General features: G+C 42.8%; 1 protein-coding gene across 2 annotated transcripts; it reads left to right on the forward strand.

Moving 5' to 3' along the window:
• Nucleotides 1-2332: 2332 nt before the first annotated feature.
• Nucleotides 2333-13912, forward strand: TSN (translin). 2 transcript variants are annotated; one of them, XM_004388012.2, is made up of 6 exons: nt 2333-2525; nt 3633-3726; nt 4848-4944; nt 7222-7337; nt 7978-8057; nt 10255-13907. In XM_004388012.2, the coding sequence occupies exons 1-6, from the start codon at nt 2460-2462 to the stop codon at nt 10486-10488; spliced, it is 687 nt and encodes a 228-aa protein (XP_004388069.1). In that variant the 5' UTR covers nt 2333-2459; the 3' UTR covers nt 10489-13907. The 2 variants fall into 2 exon arrangements, with proteins under 2 accessions (XP_004388069.1, XP_023597938.1); XM_023742170.1 differs by lacking the exon at nt 7978-8057 and having other exon boundaries at nt 10255-13912.
• The last annotated feature ends 4418 nt before the right edge of the window (nt 13913-18330 follow it).

Consider the following 18330-nt stretch of genomic DNA (forward strand, 5'->3'; position numbering starts at 1 on the left):
AAATACCATGGCGTGGGTCAGGCGCACCTTAGTCTTTGCTTTTCAATACTTTAAAGAGGCCTTTGCAGCAGATTTGCCCAATGCAATGCATCTTTTGATTTCCTGACTGCTGCTTCCATGGGTGTTTATTGCAGATCCAAATAACATGAAATCCTTGACAACTTCAATCTTTTGGTTAGCAGCTGTAATTCTTAACCATAGCACCTCCAGGGCTCCAGCTTTTAGAGGTAAGTGTTACAAATCCTAATTCAACAAATGAGAAAAGGCACTCTCAGGTGATGCTTAAAATCCACTTTAGATTTTTGGAAGAAAGTGATCTTGCAGACTCCTGCTGGAATTTTAAAAGTCACAATCTTTGTTTTGAGTTGGCATGGAGCGACACGTTGCAGGATTTGAAAACTAAATTTTGGACTTGGATAAAATCAGTTAATACATAAAAAGTGGTGTTTAGAACATGTTTGGCAATGTTAAAACACAAATCATATTAAGCCAAACATGCAAATTGATTGAAGTTTATTTAATATACGATTTACGAATCGGGGTCAGATTTCAACTAAACCAAAAAAACCAAACCCATTGCTGTCGAGTCGATTCCAACTCATAGCGATCCTACAGGACAGAGCAGAACTGCCCCATAGGGTTTCCAAGGAGTGGCTGGTGGATTCGAACTGCCAACCTTTTGGTTAGCAGTTGAGCTCTTAACCACTGTGCTACCAGGGCTCCATTTCAACTAGGTGTCAAGAATGTTCCCAAGATAAAAGAACTTCCAAAAATTCTTATACTCCACCTCATTCACACTGCCATGTAAAAAGGCTGGAGAACAGTGTTTACACGATAACAATTTACCCTAAAACACAGCTTCCAGTTAGACTATGGAGTTTGTTTCCGGAAAATGACTGAATTCTTCAAAGCGGCACAATGACTAAGGGAAAATGGTCTACTTACTAGGCTACTGTTCAACTTAAACGTGACTTTTAGGAGACCAGTCTGCTCAAGGTTCAAAAAAAATCACCTTCAGGGCAATGGCCTTGGGTGGGTCACCCCAACTTCATGGACCCCACAAATCTGGATTCTAGGACAATTAAAAATTGTTTATCAGCAGGTACTAAGATTCAATAAATATTAATCCTTATTCTCATCTCTTTTTGTGGATTATGAGATTCTATTGCCTATATTTTTGGGTCACCATCTCAGAAGCACACAGGCAAAAAAATGTCCTCTCTTTGGGAAAGTTTCTAAAATTGAACCTTTCAAGCCTCTTACAGCAGAGGATTGTAGGAGTCAAGTTAGATAAGGTGTTTAAAGCCCCCAGCAACTATCATTAAATGGAATCCACAGGAAGGGTAACTAACAACAGCCGATAATAGCAGTGACGAAGACAAGGGATTTAGATCCCAGCTTCAGCACTTACTAGCTGCATATAACCTTAGGCAAGTCAATTATTATTTCTGTACCACAGTTACTTCCTGTATAAAATAACAATAGCATCCACCGCACAGGATTATAATGAGGATTACAAACGATCCTTCCTGTAGTTGCTTAGAACGTCTGGCACAAAGCAAACAGGAAACATTCATAAGCGCTTATCATTTAGTTGATAAGGTATCATTCATTTGGCGTGTGCACCATACACACATTTTTGGATTTAGTTTTTGTACGTATTTGTATTTGGACAGCATGATATACGCAGTAACTGAGAACAAGAAACCGTTACAAAGGTTGCCTTAAGCAGGGGGACTTGGGTGAAGTAGGTTTAACTGAGTGGAAGAAAAATTTGCATCCCACCACACACGTTTAAATAACTTATTTACCTTCAGGTAATACAATCTCACAGAGCGCTCATTTTAAAATAGAACAAAATGTGCAGAGAGAAAACGCTCGCTCCCAATCCATCCCTTATTCACAAACTCACCTCACACTTTTTATTTTCCCATGTATTCGTTGAAAATAAAAGTGCTTATTATTTATGTCCCTATTTTTACAGTCTTCTGCACCTTTTTCTTTTTTTTAAGGCATTCTCGTTTGTAGTGCAGCATTTCCCCCATCTGTTGTTGTATAAAATAAATACACAACTTAACCGCCTCACTCTCGCGCCCTCCCCAAGCTGCCCAGTCTTCCCCGAGGCCCACGTGTTCCGAGGGCCCCTTTCGTGATTGTCCCCGGCGTTGCCTGTCCAGAGGCCGCCGACGGAAACTCGGCCCGCCCTCCCCTGCCCTGTCTTCTGGGCGGGCGCAGGCCCCGGCTCGGCACTCGGCGGCGGCGCCTCAGGCAGCGCGGCGGGCAGCCCGGTCTCCGGCGCGTCGCGGACCTCGGAGGACCCCGGCGACGGCCGTGGCGTAGGGCCAGGTGGACGCGCCTACGGCGACGGCGGGCGCTGCGATTGACTGCGTTTCTTGTGCCCGGGGCTCGCTACTCTGGCCTCCCTCCCTGCCCTGGCTGACTGCTGTGCCACCGACGCCATGTCTGTGAGCGAGATCTTTGTGGAGCTGCAGGGCTTCCTGGCTGCCGAGCAGGACATCCGAGAGGCGAGCCCCCTTCTTTCCATCCCCTTGTCTTTTCCTTGCCTCGCCGGGCCACCTCCTCCCTCAGTCTCGGGCGGTGGGGACGCTCCCGGGGCCCTCTTGTTAACGGCTTAGGGTGCTCCACGCCCGATGCTCCTCCTCTGGTCCCGAGCCCCTTTGCCCGACTCGGCTCCTCAGCATCAACTGCCTCATTTGAATGTTAGTTTTCTCCTTTTCAGCACTTGTTTTTGTCCAAGGCTCGGTTAGCGCCTGGGACTCATTTAACGTGTGATTCGTGTATTTGTTTTCATCTCTTAAAAGCACATGTGATTCCTATGGTTTCTCGTACAGCATAGGGTAAAAGTCCAGACTGTATTGTGGTTTACAAGATCTCTCCCTCTCTCACCAGCCTCATTTTACGCTACTCTTTTTTTGTATATTGTGTTCAATTTAACCTTTTTGTTCCTTCAATGCCCCAAATAGTTTCCTGCCCCAGGACTCTTGCATATTCTGTTTGCTCTTCCTGGAATGCGCTGTCCCCAGTCTTTCCCTGGTTATCTCATATTCATCTTCTTCATCTCTAAGTCTAAATTATACCTTCCCTGTTGTGTTTCCTCGTAGCACTTTAAATTTTTTCTCATCTGCCCGATGATGATTTTTGTTTAACTCTTCTCTCCCGTACTATAAACTGCAGGAGGGAAGGGACTGTTTGCTTGATTCGCAGCATTTACGTGGCGCATAGTGAATATTTGCCAAATGAATGGATGAAAAATACTTAAAACTTGTATTGCTTGTAATTGTGCACGAATTATATTCACATACGTCATTTCTTTTAATTTTTATAGTGCCCCTGTGGGATAATTGGGAGGGAGTGGGTGGCTGTTTGAAGTCTACAGATGAGGAATCTAAGACTTTTTAATGCCTGGTTCAGTCAAGGTTCTCACAGAGGAAGTACGTGAAAGAGTCAGGGTTCACACTGTGTACGAAGTGCAGTGCTAGTGAAGATCATTCGTGTTTTGAACGTACATGAAGGTGTGATAGGTCAGTTAGGATGTCTGGTGTATTTGGTTTAAGGCTGTGACTATAATTATGTTGAATTTAACTCATATTTTGATTTTTAATTCTCTCTAGGAAATCCGAAAAGTTGTACAGAGTTTAGAGCAAACAGCTCGAGAGATTTTAACTCTACTTCAAGGGGTCCATCAGGGTGCTGGGTTTCAGGACAGTAAGTTCTTTGATTTTTACCCGATTTATCACTCCTAGTTAGAAAGTTAATTTCCCTCCGGAAGACATACCAAGTCTGTTTTATTTTATTATGAAAAATGTCTACCGTGTTTTATGATGTGTAAAAATTGGAGAAGTAAATGAGCTGATCATTTTAAAGATTTATAGTATCCTGTTATGTTTTAATTAATTTTCCACTTCTACATCTAAGTGCAGTTTAAATGGGGATGTTTAGTGTGATGGAATTCTACTGATGATAATTGTTAAGTAGCTCTTTTGTGTATTTAGCAGCTTTTATTTGGCTTTTTTTTTTTTCTTTTTTAAATCCAGTGTTTCAGTGACTGAATACAGTTTAAGATGCATTTGTAGATTGACGATGGTCAATATAAAATGTTCTTAGATCAGAGTGTTTACAGTCAGCCCCTTGAATGAAAATCAGGTGTGTTAAGTTTAGACATGGAACCTCCATTTATGATGTAGCCAGCACAGCTAAAATAGTTGAAATGTGTTTTCGGGTAGAGGTTGACATAATCATGTAACTTACCGGTGTCAGAGGTAAGATTTTTTGTTGCTGTTGGTAAAGCCGTAGAGTCAGCCGCTGACTCGTGGTGACCACATGCACAAGGAATGAGATTGCTGACCAGTCCTGAGCCATTTTTGGAGCAGCCGGCTGGGATCCAGAGGGTTTTCACTGGCTCTGTGCTGTTTGCCTCAGGGATATAGAGTTGGTCAGGGTCAGCCTGATCAAGAGTTACTGATTGAGGCTCTTTTTGACCAAATCATCGGAGCTAGAAGCAGTCTTAATTTCTAGGTGTCCTGGGAAGACTGGGTGGTAGCAGCAGCTGATACACAGCCCTTTAGGGTTGAGGTGATTTCAGACAACTTACCAGTGTCTTTCCGTACATATCTCGTTCAGCAGGTTTTTGTTTATTTTCAGCATTAGTTAATCAGTAGGGAAATTAAAGATGATATTTTGAGATAAGAAAGCTGTGTACCCTACATACGGATATGAAATAAAAGTTGATTTGTTTCTAGGTAGACTACATAGATTATTAAGCCAGAACGGTATTTGAAATTTGCTAAGTCTTTGAATATTATGTTTGATTATTTTTTTGTGATCAGTTCCAAAGAGGTGCTTGAAAGCTCGAGAACATTTTGGTACAGTAAAAACACATCTCACGTCTCTGAAGACCAAGTTCCCTGCTGAACAGTACTACAGGTGTGTAAGAAAAGGAGCATTATTATATTATGTTAGTTAAAAAAAAAAAAAAAAAAGGCAGGAGAAAAATTATATGCACTGAGTGATTACTTACAACTAGGTAAAAATTTTCTACACAGAAGAGACAACAGAATGGATCAAAATGTTAATAGTGGTGGTATTTTAGTGGTGACAAAATCAGTGATTTGGGTTTTTTCGCCTTTGTACTTCTAAAATTTTATTAAGGAATTATTAATTTTGCAATAAGAGATAAATGCTGTATGGAGGTCAAAATAGAGAATATCTCTTTGCTTTATTCACATTATTGGTGAAGTTGAATGACCAATTGCTGTGCTGTTAGGTTGTGGGATATGTGGCAGAGTATATGTGGAGTTAAGTTTCACCTCAAAGCTTGAATTTTGCTGCCAGGTGACTATTTAGCTAATATTTTATGCCATGATTTGTTGAATCTGCAACACCATTAATTTTAAGGTACACCATTATTTTATGTATCACTAAGAAAGAGAAAAAATATTGCCAGTTACAATTGTGAAACATAGATTATAAAAGGTATCCTGATTTCAGAGATGTTAAACTGAAGAACTCTAAGTTTTAATTGATGGAATATGATAAATAAGAATTTCTACTTAATTTAGTTTCTTACTAAAAAAAGATGTTTATTAAGGTGTGTTTTTAGGTAATATATAGGATGTATAGTATAACAAATAGTATCGTGGGTGTATAGTGTAACTTAAGAAGATTCTTTAACACAGGGGTCAGCAAACTACTGGTGGCCTGCTGCCTCCAGGAGCTAAGAATTGCTTTTATATTTTAAAAAGTTGTTAAAAAAGAAAAACACGCAAAGAAGACTATGTGACAAAGACTGAAAGTGGCCTGCAGAGACAAATATTTACTGATCCTTTACAGAAACTGTTTGCTAACCCCTGCTGTAAGGTAGTACGTGAGGCACAGAGGAGCAGTACAGTAGAATTGAAAGGCTCTTCAGAGACCATCTAACCTGGAGGTCACACACAGGCTGCCCTTGGGCTGGATTGGGCCCTCAGAAGGCTTCGTTGAAAACATTTTTGAATTTGTCACTACATTTGAAAATCTGCATAGCTTAACTGTTGAGTGGTTGTAAAATTTCCTACTGTTCCTTTTTCAGGCTTCTAGCTCAGTTTACCTACAGTATTCTGAGGTTTTAAGTCCATCTGTTTAGTGATTGCAAGTAGTAATTGTTTCTTGTATGTGTGAATCCAGATTTTCTTGATACCATACACTCATATCAAAATGTAAGAAGAAGTTAGATGGTTGAGACTAATGTGTAATTACAGTTGTCACCCGTAACCTTCAGTTGCAGATTTTTAGTTCTGTCAGAGCGTCATCATTCTTATTGATTAAGCTTCTAACCCACGGTCTGTGATCTTTAACTGTTTCATGTCTGGCGGTGCATATTGTGACCATGAACTTTTTCAGCTTCTGGGGCTTATTGGTGACGCAGCGGTTAAGAACTCACCTGCTAACCAAAAGGCAGCTCGAATCCACCAGCCGCTCCTTGGAAACCTTAGGGGGCAGGCAGTTCTACTCTGTCCTGTAGGGTTGCTGTGAGTCAGAATTGACAGCAGTGGATTTGTTTTTTTTTTTGGTGGGGGCTGTACCACTGACAGTGCTTGGTGCCACAAGGCAGGGGCCTGTTTGACTGTTTGAAACTGAAGAAGTGGGCATGTGCTGTAAATTACTGTTTTTATAGGATATTGTATAAGGTGTGTGAAGTTTTGGTAGGAAAAATAAGAAATTTTGAGAATTTTTATTTATTACATGTATGTACCAATAGGACCCCAGTGGGGACTCTGGGGTATAATTAGTGGTACTTCTTATGTACCACCAAACACTTAGGGTAGACTTATGGGAGGGGCAAGAAAAAAAATCCATACTACATACCAAAAATTCAGACACACTCCGATTCAGCATGCTTCCATTAATGAAAACACACAGTATCAACAAAACATTCAAAGCAGAAAAGAATTGAGTCACCAAAGAGTTAATTGTAAGATTTTGTATGCACCAAAATTGTATCATGCTTTTCACTGATGAAACTTATAATTATTATAAATTTGAACTTGTAAAATTTGTACTAAATTCTTGTAATATAGTTGAATCTCATATTGCTCTTATATGTTTTGTATATTGGGGTTTCACGTGACATTTTATTTGAAAGAAGATTTTCTAAGCCTGTCTTCCCCAAGGCCGCCAACCCCTAATCTCTCGGCCTGAACATGCTTGCTTACGTTAATACAGATTTCACGAGCACTGGAGGTTTGTGCTGCAGCGCTTGGTCTTCTTGGCAGCTTTTGTTGTGTATCTGGAATCAGAAACGCTAGTGACTCGAGAAGCGGTTACGGAAATTCTTGGCAGTAAGTGTCCTTGTTAGTGGTGATCTGAGTATCATGCTTGGAAGCTTACTTTTTGGTGGGACGGGCTGTTACTTGTACTTTTCATTAAAACAAAAGATGAGAACACAAAAACTGAAAATACCTAGTGACTTGCTCTTTTTACTTGGGTATGGTTTGCCAGTGTTTTTTTTCTTTGCACCTTTTAGTTTTTTAAAATTTTAAGCCCACAGAAAAGTTGGGAGAATAATATGATGGATACTTGTTAGCACTCTACTGAGATTCACGACTCGTTAGCATTTTGCCACATCTGCTTAGTTTCTTTTTCACACTATTGTGTGTGTGGACATACGTAAACCGTTTGAAAGTAGCAGACATCAGGACTTCTTCCTTAACACTTAAGCATACCCTGAAAACAGTGACATTCTCTGACCTAGCAGCAGCGCCTTGCTGGTATTCCTTTTTGAGAGAAGAATGGAAGAAGGGTTGAGTTTTGCTTACAGAGGTCTAGTTGCCAAGGGTCTAAAAACTTGGAAGAAACCAGTTGGGAAGATTGATCTTTTTTTTTTTTTAAACTTACTTTGAGAAAAATATTTAAATCTAGGTTTAGATCTTAGTTCTAAATTCCATTCACATGATAATATTAACATGATATATTTTTCAGTTGAGCCAGATCGGGAGAAAGGATTTCATCTGGATGTAGAAGATTATCTTTCAGGAGTTCTAATTCTTGCTAGTGAACTGGTAAGAAACTTAGTAAATTGCTTTTTTCTTTTCGATCTTTCCATTTCTCTGTCCGTTTCGTAGATGAGTACAAACATTTAGGAAGTCTGCAGTGATTTCCCTAGCCGTCTCGCAGTCACCGGGCAGTCAGGACTGTGTACGCCGTGTTGCGTCTGGCTAGGCATCAGAGAAATGCCCGGGTAAAATGATGAGGTAGCTATGGGTGCTTACTCACCTGTGAACATTTAAAAGGTAATAATACCCCTTCTCTTCAGTGTAGTGACAGGGTAGATCCATTGCTGATAGCTGTGTTAATTCACATAATAGTTTTGGAGGAAAATTTTATTATCTAAGTGTATAAGTTGTTTGTGCTTGGTAAAGTAGAGGGTCAGCGAAAGAGAGGAAGACCCTCAGCGAGATGGTTTGACACGCTGACTGCCACAGTGGGCTCACGTGTAATGATTATGAGGATGGCCCGGGACCGGGCAGTGTTCCGTTCTGTTGTACACAGGGTGGTTATGAGTCGGAACTGACTTGACGGCACCTGACAACATTTTTGCCTTTCATCCTGTTAATCTCCTGGGAAATTGTCCTATAAAAATAAATTCAACAGGAGGAAAAAAAAGGTGTTATTAAGGTGTTCATGATAGCATTATTTATATTTATGAAAAATTGTAGACCACGGAAGGCTTCACAAAAGTGAGATGATTTAGTAAGTTACTAAGTAAACTGGTGATATTAAACAGTTGTTAAAAAGGGTAATTGTGAAGACCAGTATGGAAGTATTAGTGTTCATAATTACGATTGTGTTGCTGTTGGTCCGTGACAGGTTGGAAATAAAAAACCTGGTTCTTCTCCAGGTCTGAGAGACACTGCTGTGGAGCAGGGGTCAGCAAACTGTGGTTTGTACTGACTGGTATTATAAAGTTTTATTGGAACACAGCTGCACCCACACTGTCTGTGGCAGCTTTCGTTCTACAATAGCAGAGTTGAGAAGTCGAGACAGAGACTGTGTAGCCCGTAGAGCTGAACATATTTACTGTCTAGCTCTTTAGGAAAAAGTTTGTCTGTCCTTGCTCTATAAGAAAACTCCAGAGTAATATGAAGCGTTTATTCCTGGTGTTCCTTGATCTTTGGCCCTGGGTCCTGCCAGCCTGTGGCTTCTTTCTGCCATATGTTCCAGGGCTGCCATTATAGCTGTGGTCATTCACATCTTCATTCTTCATTGGTAGGAGGAAACGAGACAAGCGTGCCCCCCCCCCCCGCCCCGGACTTTTCTTTGAAGTTCCACATGTAATTTCTACTTAACATTTCAGTAGCCTGTCTGTAGGACAGAGTCATCTGTGTGGGCATGTTTGTGGCTAAGATGTGAGGAATTCTCCTGAGGAGGATGGGGACAATGGATACTGGGGACAGTGGATGCCAGGGACAGTGGATGCTGGGGACAGGGGGTATCGGGGACAGTAGATGCCGGGGACAGTGGATGCCAGGGATACTGGGTGCCGGGGACAGTGGATACTGGGACCCAGGGGCAGTCTACGCCACTTGCCACAGGCTTTTACCTGGTTGGAGAGACCTAACCAGGAAACTGGCAGCACCTGGTCATGTCGGTGGTCAAGTGTGAGGTGTGTTTAAGGCCATAAGTGGTGGGAATGCGGGAAAGGGTTAGTCTAGGGAACCTGGAAAGAATAGTGGGGAGGATTTTTATGGAGAAGGAAAATCTTGACGTAAACCTTACCTACCCTTCAAGACAGCGTCGTATTGATGTGATTTTGGCTTCTTAGACCATCTCTTTGTGTTACTGCCTTTTGGTGACTGGAGCTGTTGCTCTGTAGGAGAATTCTAGAAATGTAATCACATGGCCTAGATTTGAGGAGATAGCAGAACAGCTGTGATTACTCTGGCCCTTTTTCCTTTTGTACATTGGCAGAAACGAGCTGTGAAGTTGACACGTGAATAAATTTAATGGTATTGCACAACAGTCAGTTTAGTACATTAGGGACATTTCAGAAGCTGTTAACTGCAGAACCTTTGTTTGGCTAAAATTGTCTCATTTTCAGTGGGGTTCTTTCCAGTTGAGAAACTTAGATTTCATCTGTGTTCACACACAGAATGCAGAGAACATCAGGGTAGCTGTGTAGGCCTGAGGTTCTCCTCACAGCTGTGACTGCGATTTGGGGGGAGCACTTTTGTAATGTGTCCCATTTGTCTTGTGCAGTCAAGGCTGTCAGTCAACAGTGTGACTGCTGGAGACTACTCCCGGCCCCTTCACATCTCCACCTTCATCAACGAGCTGGATTCCGGTTTCCGCCTCCTCAACCTGAAGAACGACTCCCTGCGGAAGCGCTATGACGGCTTGAAGTACGATGTGAAGAAAGTGGAAGAGGTGGTCTACGATCTCTCCATCCGTGGTTTCAATAAGGAGACGGCAGCCGCTTGTGTAGACAAGTAGGAGGCCCTGTCCCTGCTCCTGGCCTTGTTTACCTCAGCGGTTGACTCTTACGGTAGTTAGGATGCCCAGTTGCTAAACACCATGCTTTATTTTCCTCACTGGTTGTGTGGTGTATCAGAAGTGAAACGCTTCTTTGGCGGTTAAAAAAAAAAGGACAGAGTTTTCTTTGTTGTTTCAGTGAATTTGCTCTGTAATCCAGTGTGTTTCATTTTCGTCAAGAGGTGTAAATGTCCGTCTCTTGGTAAAGCTCTTTCCTTGCTTATCTTGATGTCCTGATTGAGAAGTTGATCGTCTTGTGTGTGATCCTTCCAGATGTGACCTTTGACATTTTCCATATCCCAGGTTAGCCATCCAGACCCAGGTATAGCCGGGATACAGTATAAAAGTTAAAAAGGCTGGTTGCCAAGTAAAGGCAAGGAATACCTGATTTGATATTCTTCCTTCCTTATTTTAAGCCTTGTGAGTAAATCCGTTGCTGAATTTTTCTGCAAGGGAGTTCTGGCCCCGGGGTTCTGTTTCACTGCCATCAAGATAGAAAAGATTCCAACCGCAAACGCAGGCTCGACAGATTATGCGGAAGTTCTTGTGTTAAAGGATTTGGTAAGGTCTTGTTATTGGCTCTATTTGAAGGAACACGTTGGCAGGTGGGGAGTAGGGCTTAATGTTTTAAAACGCTTCTGCTTTCTCCTGTTGCCTTAACATGCTGCTATTGCAGCAAACTTCTGTTAACCCTAAAAATGGTCTTCACGTACGTCTTGAATTCACACTTAGCCTGATGTATTCCTGAACTATGAAGTCCCCACCCCCACCCCGCATTTTTAGCAGCCAGCTAGACGTTTTGATCTGGATGTGTAAAGCCACCCACATGCGTTAATTAGCAACGCCCTGACTAGTGCGTTCTTAGAGACAAAAGCCATGCTTTGTGTGGAGGAAAAGTATAACCTCTTAATTTATTTTTTTAATTCAGCTTGATTTGGTTTTTTTTTTTTTAAGAGTAAGAAGTTTCAGATTGTTGATGGCTATCCTAACAGAAATATTCACGATTTTGGGCAAGTCATTTAAATTCTGCTGCCCCTCCCCCCAGTTCAGATAGTGCTCAAAATATTGACCAGGTAAGTTGCTGTTGGCTGTTCAGTTGAAATTATTAAGATAGTGACCTAATTCCCAGTCATTTGGAGAAAGGAAGGTGCTAGTACTTCCGGAATCAGAGGTGTGGAGCATTGTCACCTTTTCTCCCCTAATGCTAAGGTGGGCCTCCTGCTCGTACGGGACGGTGTCTGGCATTGCCATCAGAACGTTTTATCTCAGGCCAAAGGAAGGGCTGACTCGCTTCTCCATCCTGAAGAGGGAAGGAAAAATGAGACATTGTTGGATTTTAGAACAATTTTCTTGACAGTTCCTTCTGCGCAAGAGTTTATGGAATGAAAAGAGTGTTGGGTCCCTAAAAGTGCCGAGGATGGTCCCCTGAAATGTGCAGCAGGAGCACTGCTGAAGTGAGCATAAAAGGCTTTTCAGTGACGTAATCTGACAGATGCAGTGAGTTTGGCAATGGTTTTCCTTGCCTCTGTAAACAGTGATTCTGCTGGAGAATAGTCAAGTTCTTGGCAGAAGCTGTGGATCTCGGTTTTAACCCATACATTTTAAGTAGGGGAGCACACTCTGGTCTTGTCACTCTATCTGAGAATTGAGAAATGTCATGTTTATAATTATTCAGCTGTATTTGTTGCTGGCTTGTTGTAAAGCAATAAAGTTTTTTTTGGTCTGTTTGTAACTCATTGTGTTGCTATGAGAACGCCTCTGTATGGAGAATAAATTCTGGATATTTTTTGAGGCTGAAGATGAGCAGGGACGAGGAGCACATTCAGCTGTGTAATAGTTACAACACTAACCAAAAGACACCAGCCCTTCAGAGTTCTTTACTGTAAAGTGCAGGTAATGTTGGCGTGGTCTGCCTCGATGGGGAATTAAAATTCTTTGAAGATGTTGAGAAGACTTGGCTCGGGTTTTGGGATGCCAGATTTATTTATTTATTTTTCAATTTTTAGAAAGTCCAGCTGGTTAGAGAAGGTAGAGGTGAATTAGGGGGTACTTTCTTTATAGATTTATTCAGAAGAAGAGGAAGAGAACAAGTCATAAGAATTTGGTGAGATTTGCCTCATCTTAAGCTTGAATAACAGTATGAGTAAAAGTTTAAGAGACTTCACTAAAGAAGGAAGACTGATTAAGGCAGGTTTTTGGGATTTTAAATAGGTAGCTAAAGAGATGAGGTGAACCTGCAGGTTGCTGCTGGTGTGGTTTTATAATTGGGTACTCAGAACTTCTTTCTTTGTCTGGATTAAACCATTTGTCCTTCTTTTCAGATAGAGCATTGCTGTCATCCCTGACACCAAAATAAGACTTCCCCTGAAATAATTTATATCCTTAGTATTCACCGTAATAAGCAGACAGCAGCCCCCACCAAACAATAACGTTTAAGGGAGGCAAAATTGGCAAGTGTAGTGATCTGACTGCCCGCATTGCACATGCGGACAGGCTGGGCCTCAAACTTCCAGCCAGCCTTAAGACTGCTAGGAACGAGGCATGTACACCCACAGGCATCAGCCATTCCATGGGTGCTACGTTCATCTGTGATGGAGCCAAACACACAAGACACACTGTTGGCAAAGTGAAAGCTGTTACTATTATTCATAGAAAGCCAACAGTAAACGGTAACATTGGATTCTCAAAGAGGAAATGCTGGCCCTTCCCCAAATTACCGATGTCCATTCTTACGTCTTTGGGCTGGCATGCCATGGTTCAGGTCATATGCTGTCCTCATGTCACTGCTGTCTCTGCTGCCACCACACTGCCCTGGTTCTTTCTGCTGATGGGCTTCAGTGGGCCTTGCCTCACTGACTGGAAGACCCCTGTACAGGACCTTCTAAGCTTCTGCTGCTGGGCCCTTCTAGGCCCCACCACTGGCTCCTGCCATGCCGCCTAGGGGTGTGGGAGGAGGGGAGAGGCACACTCAGGCCTCTGTTCTGCACCAGCAAGTGTTACAGCTCTTTAGCAACAGGCAAACCTCCTGTATGGAGGTGCCCAGCTCGCTCGCTGTCTGGGTTGGCAAGCCCACTGCAGCCAACTTTCTGTGGGCTGACCAGCCCACTGCCACTCAATCGTTAGTTTTACAGCCCCTTCGTCTGGGTCTAGGAGCTCCTTAGCGTAGGGATCCTGGGTCCAAAGGACGTGCTCCGCTGCAGACTCTTCTTGATGGTAGTGAACCCAAAACCGAACCACTCGATTTGACTTGGCGACCCTATAGGACAGAGTAGAACTGCCCCATAGTGTTTCCAAGGAGCGTCTGGTGGGTTTGAACTGCTGACCTTTTGATTAGCAGCTGATCTCTGTGGGATTAGCCCGTATATAAAACTAGCAGGATGGCAAAACCGACCAATCCCCTAACTGGACTGCAAGGAGCTCAGTCCTTTTGGGTGGATTTCCAGGCCTCTGTTTGCATAGTAGATCAGCCAATCCCTTGCAAGATTGTGGCTCAGCCAGTCATTTTATGGTAGTTACAAGACCATGGCTAAAAGGGCCCTATAAAAGTGATTCATCACACTGCAGCAGAATTGGAAGGTTGAAGGAGGATGGGGTGAGGGAGAGGGAGGAACCTAACATAACTACAGGGTTTCTAACTTGGATAATGTCTTAGTTTCCTAGTGCTGCCATGACGACACAAGTGGGTGGCTTTAAAGAATAGAAATTTATTTTCTCAGTTCAGGACACTAGAAATCCAATTCAGGGCAGCGGCTCTAGGGAAAGGCTCTCTTTTGTCTCTGGGGGAAGATTTCTTTCAGTTGCTGTAGCCTTGGCATTTCTTGGTTTCTTGGTGATCACATGACGTCTATCCCTGCCCCCTATCCTGTTTGTGTTTGCTTGCCCCTGTGCCTAATTGGCTCTTTTCATATCTCAAAAGTAATTAGGTTTAAGACATAGCCTTCACTGATGTGGCCTCATAACATAACAAAGAAAACCCTATTCCCAAATGGCATTATGTCCCCAGGTATAGGAGTTAGGATTCTTAAACATTTTGTTGTTGTTATTAGGTGCCATTGAGTTGGTCCTGACTCATAGTGACCCTGTGTACTACGGAAGAAACACTGCCCTGTCTTGCGCCATGCTCGCCATTGTTATGCTTGAGCTCATTGTTGCAGCCACTGTGTCAGTCCATCTTGTTGAGGGTCTGCCTCTTTTTTGCTTACCCTGTACTTTACCAAGCATCATGTCCTTCTCCAGGGACTGATCCCTCTGGATGACATGTCCAAAGTATGTGAGACACAGTCTCACCATCCTTACTTCTAAGGAGCATTCTGGTTGTACTTCTTCCAGGACAGATTCCTTTGTTCTTTTGGCAGTCCATGGTATATTCAGTATTCTAAAACGTTTTGAGGGCACACAATTTAATCCATAACAGATGACTAAGTGGACTTACATGTGGTTACTAAGCAGGAATGTAGGAGGAAATGCATGTCTGGAGGGTGCTGGGCAGATATATTTGCTTTTGGTTTTTTGGATTTATGATGCTTGTGGAGCAGCAGGTGGAGGTGTCCAGCAGGATTTTGGGTATGATGGAAGCTCGGAGCAGACCTGGAGGTGGTTTTGGGTAGTTTTTGCATGTAGGTGATACATAAGTTGAGAGTGGGTAGGATCTCCCATGGAGAGCATGTAGAATGGGAAGAGGAATGAGCAGAGAACAAAACTCATGTTAACAGTGTGGTTTAATGAGTTAGGCAGGGGAAATGAAGTCCATGAGAAGATGGAGAAATGGTCAGAGAGGTTGGCAGAGTACAGGGAGAGTGGTTTGTCACAGAAGCCAAAGGAATAAAGAGGGAGAATTAAATAATTTCAGGGGATTCTGAGAAGATTGCAGGGTAAACAGACCATCATTTTGATCTTCCCCCACAAATACAACAAGAACTGCAACAAGAAAATGGTGCTTGGCTTTGAGGGACTCTGAATAGGGAAACAGGGCAGCAGTGGGGAACTGCTGACAGGCAAGAATCAACAAATCAACAGATCCCATATGGTAGAAAAGTCGCTTCTCCCACTGTCCTTGCCCCTGCCCCCAGCCACGTGGGCTGCTGGCTGCTATGAACTGGGGAAGTGGCCCCAGCAAAAGAACCTGCTTCCCTAACCACCACACCTCCTGCCTGTACAAAGAGACGGGACCCCAAGCTTCTGCTCTAAAATCAACAAGGTGGATCTCCACGGGGGTCTGTTTGGAGTGTGCCAGTAACTCCCCCCGACTCGGACACTGTCGGCTGCAAGCCTACTGTGAATTGCTAAGGAAGTCCATTGCAGTGGAGTCTGCTGCCATAGTCAAAATCTACCTGCCTCCCTGTGCACTGCATAGCTCAGCCCTCTGAAACCAACAGGACAGACCTCCATGGGGGTTAATTTGGGTTAGTCTGCCCCCACTTTCAGTTGGAACTGAGGGCTGCTGACTGAGCTGTTGTGTGCTAGGAAGCAGATGTCTTGAGTGGAGGCTGCACTCACAGCCAACTATCTATTTGGCAGACCTCCATGGGTACTGGACCAGAGCATGACACCCCTCCCCAACCTGGTAGCTGTTTGCTGCTGGACTGATACAAATTCCTACAGAAGGTCCCCAGCAGTGGAACCAGGAGGTGGGTCACCTAAGTGGAGGCTGCTCCCCCAACCACCACAGGGCCACTGGGCTGTGAAACCAACAAGACAGGTATCTCAGAGGTCCTTCTGGAGAGTGCCAGCCTGTCCTCTTCCTGAAACAGAGGAAAGTCAGCCTGTGTTTCTCCTGAATGCCAGCTCAGATATAAGCAGCCCCCACAGAGCGGGGAAGGAAGCCATAGGCAAAACCAGAGAGAATCACTCAGCCCCAAAGGGGGCTTGCTGGATATGGGTTTTCTGACTGAAAACATGGTTCACTTCCCTGACAAGGGAAGGGAGTAATAACCAGAGAGAGAAGACTGTGCCTTCTGGCAGATAGATTGATTATTGTGCAATATCTCACCTGAGTGGCAGTGCCAAGTGGTGGACAGATTGACAACAGCTTGTTCTCTGATGTGTTTGGGAGACACTGAAGTTGAAGACCGAGGTCTGGAACATTCAAAATGTTATTAAACCAGGGCAGGAGAAGGAGCTATCAAAGAGAGGGACAGGGAATAGTAAGCAAAGGCCAAACCTTGCCCACCTAAAAGTTTTTGCAGAAAGTAATGTGGGCAAAAACAGCAAATACTGGGGAAAACAGAAAATTTACACCCTTGAAAATTTGAATGCCCCAACAAAAAATCACAAGACGTACAAAGAAAAGAGAAATGGTGGCCTGTCCTAATGAAAATGAAGGGAGTGAAAGTACATACATGGAAGACTGAAGAATGAAAAAAGTGGAAGAATATAATACAACAACATTAAATAATCAGAGTTAAGGGAAAACATAGACAAAGAACTAATAGAAATAAAACAATGCAAGAAGAAAATGAGGATCTAGAAAAGAAATAAAAAGAAACCAAACAAATATTGCAACTGAAAGGGACAATAAATAAAATAAGAAACAACAGATATAATCAGGCAAAAGAAAGAATAAGCAAATTAGAGGATAAGATAGTCAAAATTACAGAGGCTGAAGAGCAACAAGAGCAGAGGCTCAAGAAGGCTGAGCACAGTTTAATGGAATTATAGGAAGACCAATAGAGACCTAATATATGCATCATGGGAATTCCCAGAGGAAGATGAGAGAGAAGGGGACAGAATGACAGAGATAATGACAGAAAATTTCCCTGATCTGATGAAGGAAATGAATCTACAAATCCAAGAAGCTCGAAGAACCTGAAGCAGGATAAACCCAAAGAGATCTACACCAAGACTCAAAAAGTATGGATAAAGAGAGAACACTGAAAACAGTGAGAGAAGCAGTCACGTACAAAGGTACTCAATAACAGTAAGTGTTGATTTCTACTCAGAAACATTGGAGGCTAGAAGGCAGTGGAATGATATATTTCATGTGCTGAAACAAACAACCTGTCAATCAAGAATATTATACCCAGTGAAACTGCCCTTCAAGAGTGAGGGTGAAATGAAAACATTCCCAGACAAACAGAAACTGAGAGTGTTCATATCCACCTGACTGACCCTACAAAAAAGACTAATGAGAGTTCTGCAGGTGAAAGTGATTCAAAGCCATACATAAGAAGAAAGATACCTAGTAAAGGAAATTCATGGACAAATGTGAGGGCTAATAATAGAAGTATTCAAGCTTGACAATTCTAATTGTCCCCCCCCCCTTTTTTTTTAAAAAAACAAATACATAAAAAACAAAGATAAAATTATGTTACAGGACACATGAAATATAAACATGTTATTAGTGATAACAACAATGAAAAGGTATAGGGGGTGAGGAATGGTATAGATGTAAAATTTCTCATATGATACTGTGGTTAAATTGGTACCAACTTGCCGTCTATTCGGTTCCGACTCATAGTGACTGTATAAGACAGAGTAGAACTGCCCCAAAGGTTTCCAAGGCTGTAATCTTTATGGAAGTAGACTGCCACATCTTTCTCCCTGGAGTGGCTGGTGGGTTTGAACAACCAGCCTTTCGGTCAACAGCTGTGGATTTAACCACTACACCACCAGAGCTCCTAACTTACCCTAACCCATTGCTGTCGAGTTGAATCTGACTCATAGCGACCCTATAGGACAGAGTAGAACTGCCCCGGAGGATTTCCAAGGAGCGGCTGGTAGATTTGAGCTTCCAACCTTTTGGTTAGCACCCAAGCTCTCTTTTTTTTCGTGTATCTTTTTGAAGTCTCACATGGGAAATTTTCC

This window comes from Trichechus manatus, unplaced genomic scaffold (genome assembly GCF_000243295.1).
Source record: "Trichechus manatus latirostris isolate Lorelei unplaced genomic scaffold, TriManLat1.0 scaffold00203, whole genome shotgun sequence".
Taxonomy (NCBI): Eukaryota; Metazoa; Chordata; class Mammalia; order Sirenia; family Trichechidae; genus Trichechus; species Trichechus manatus.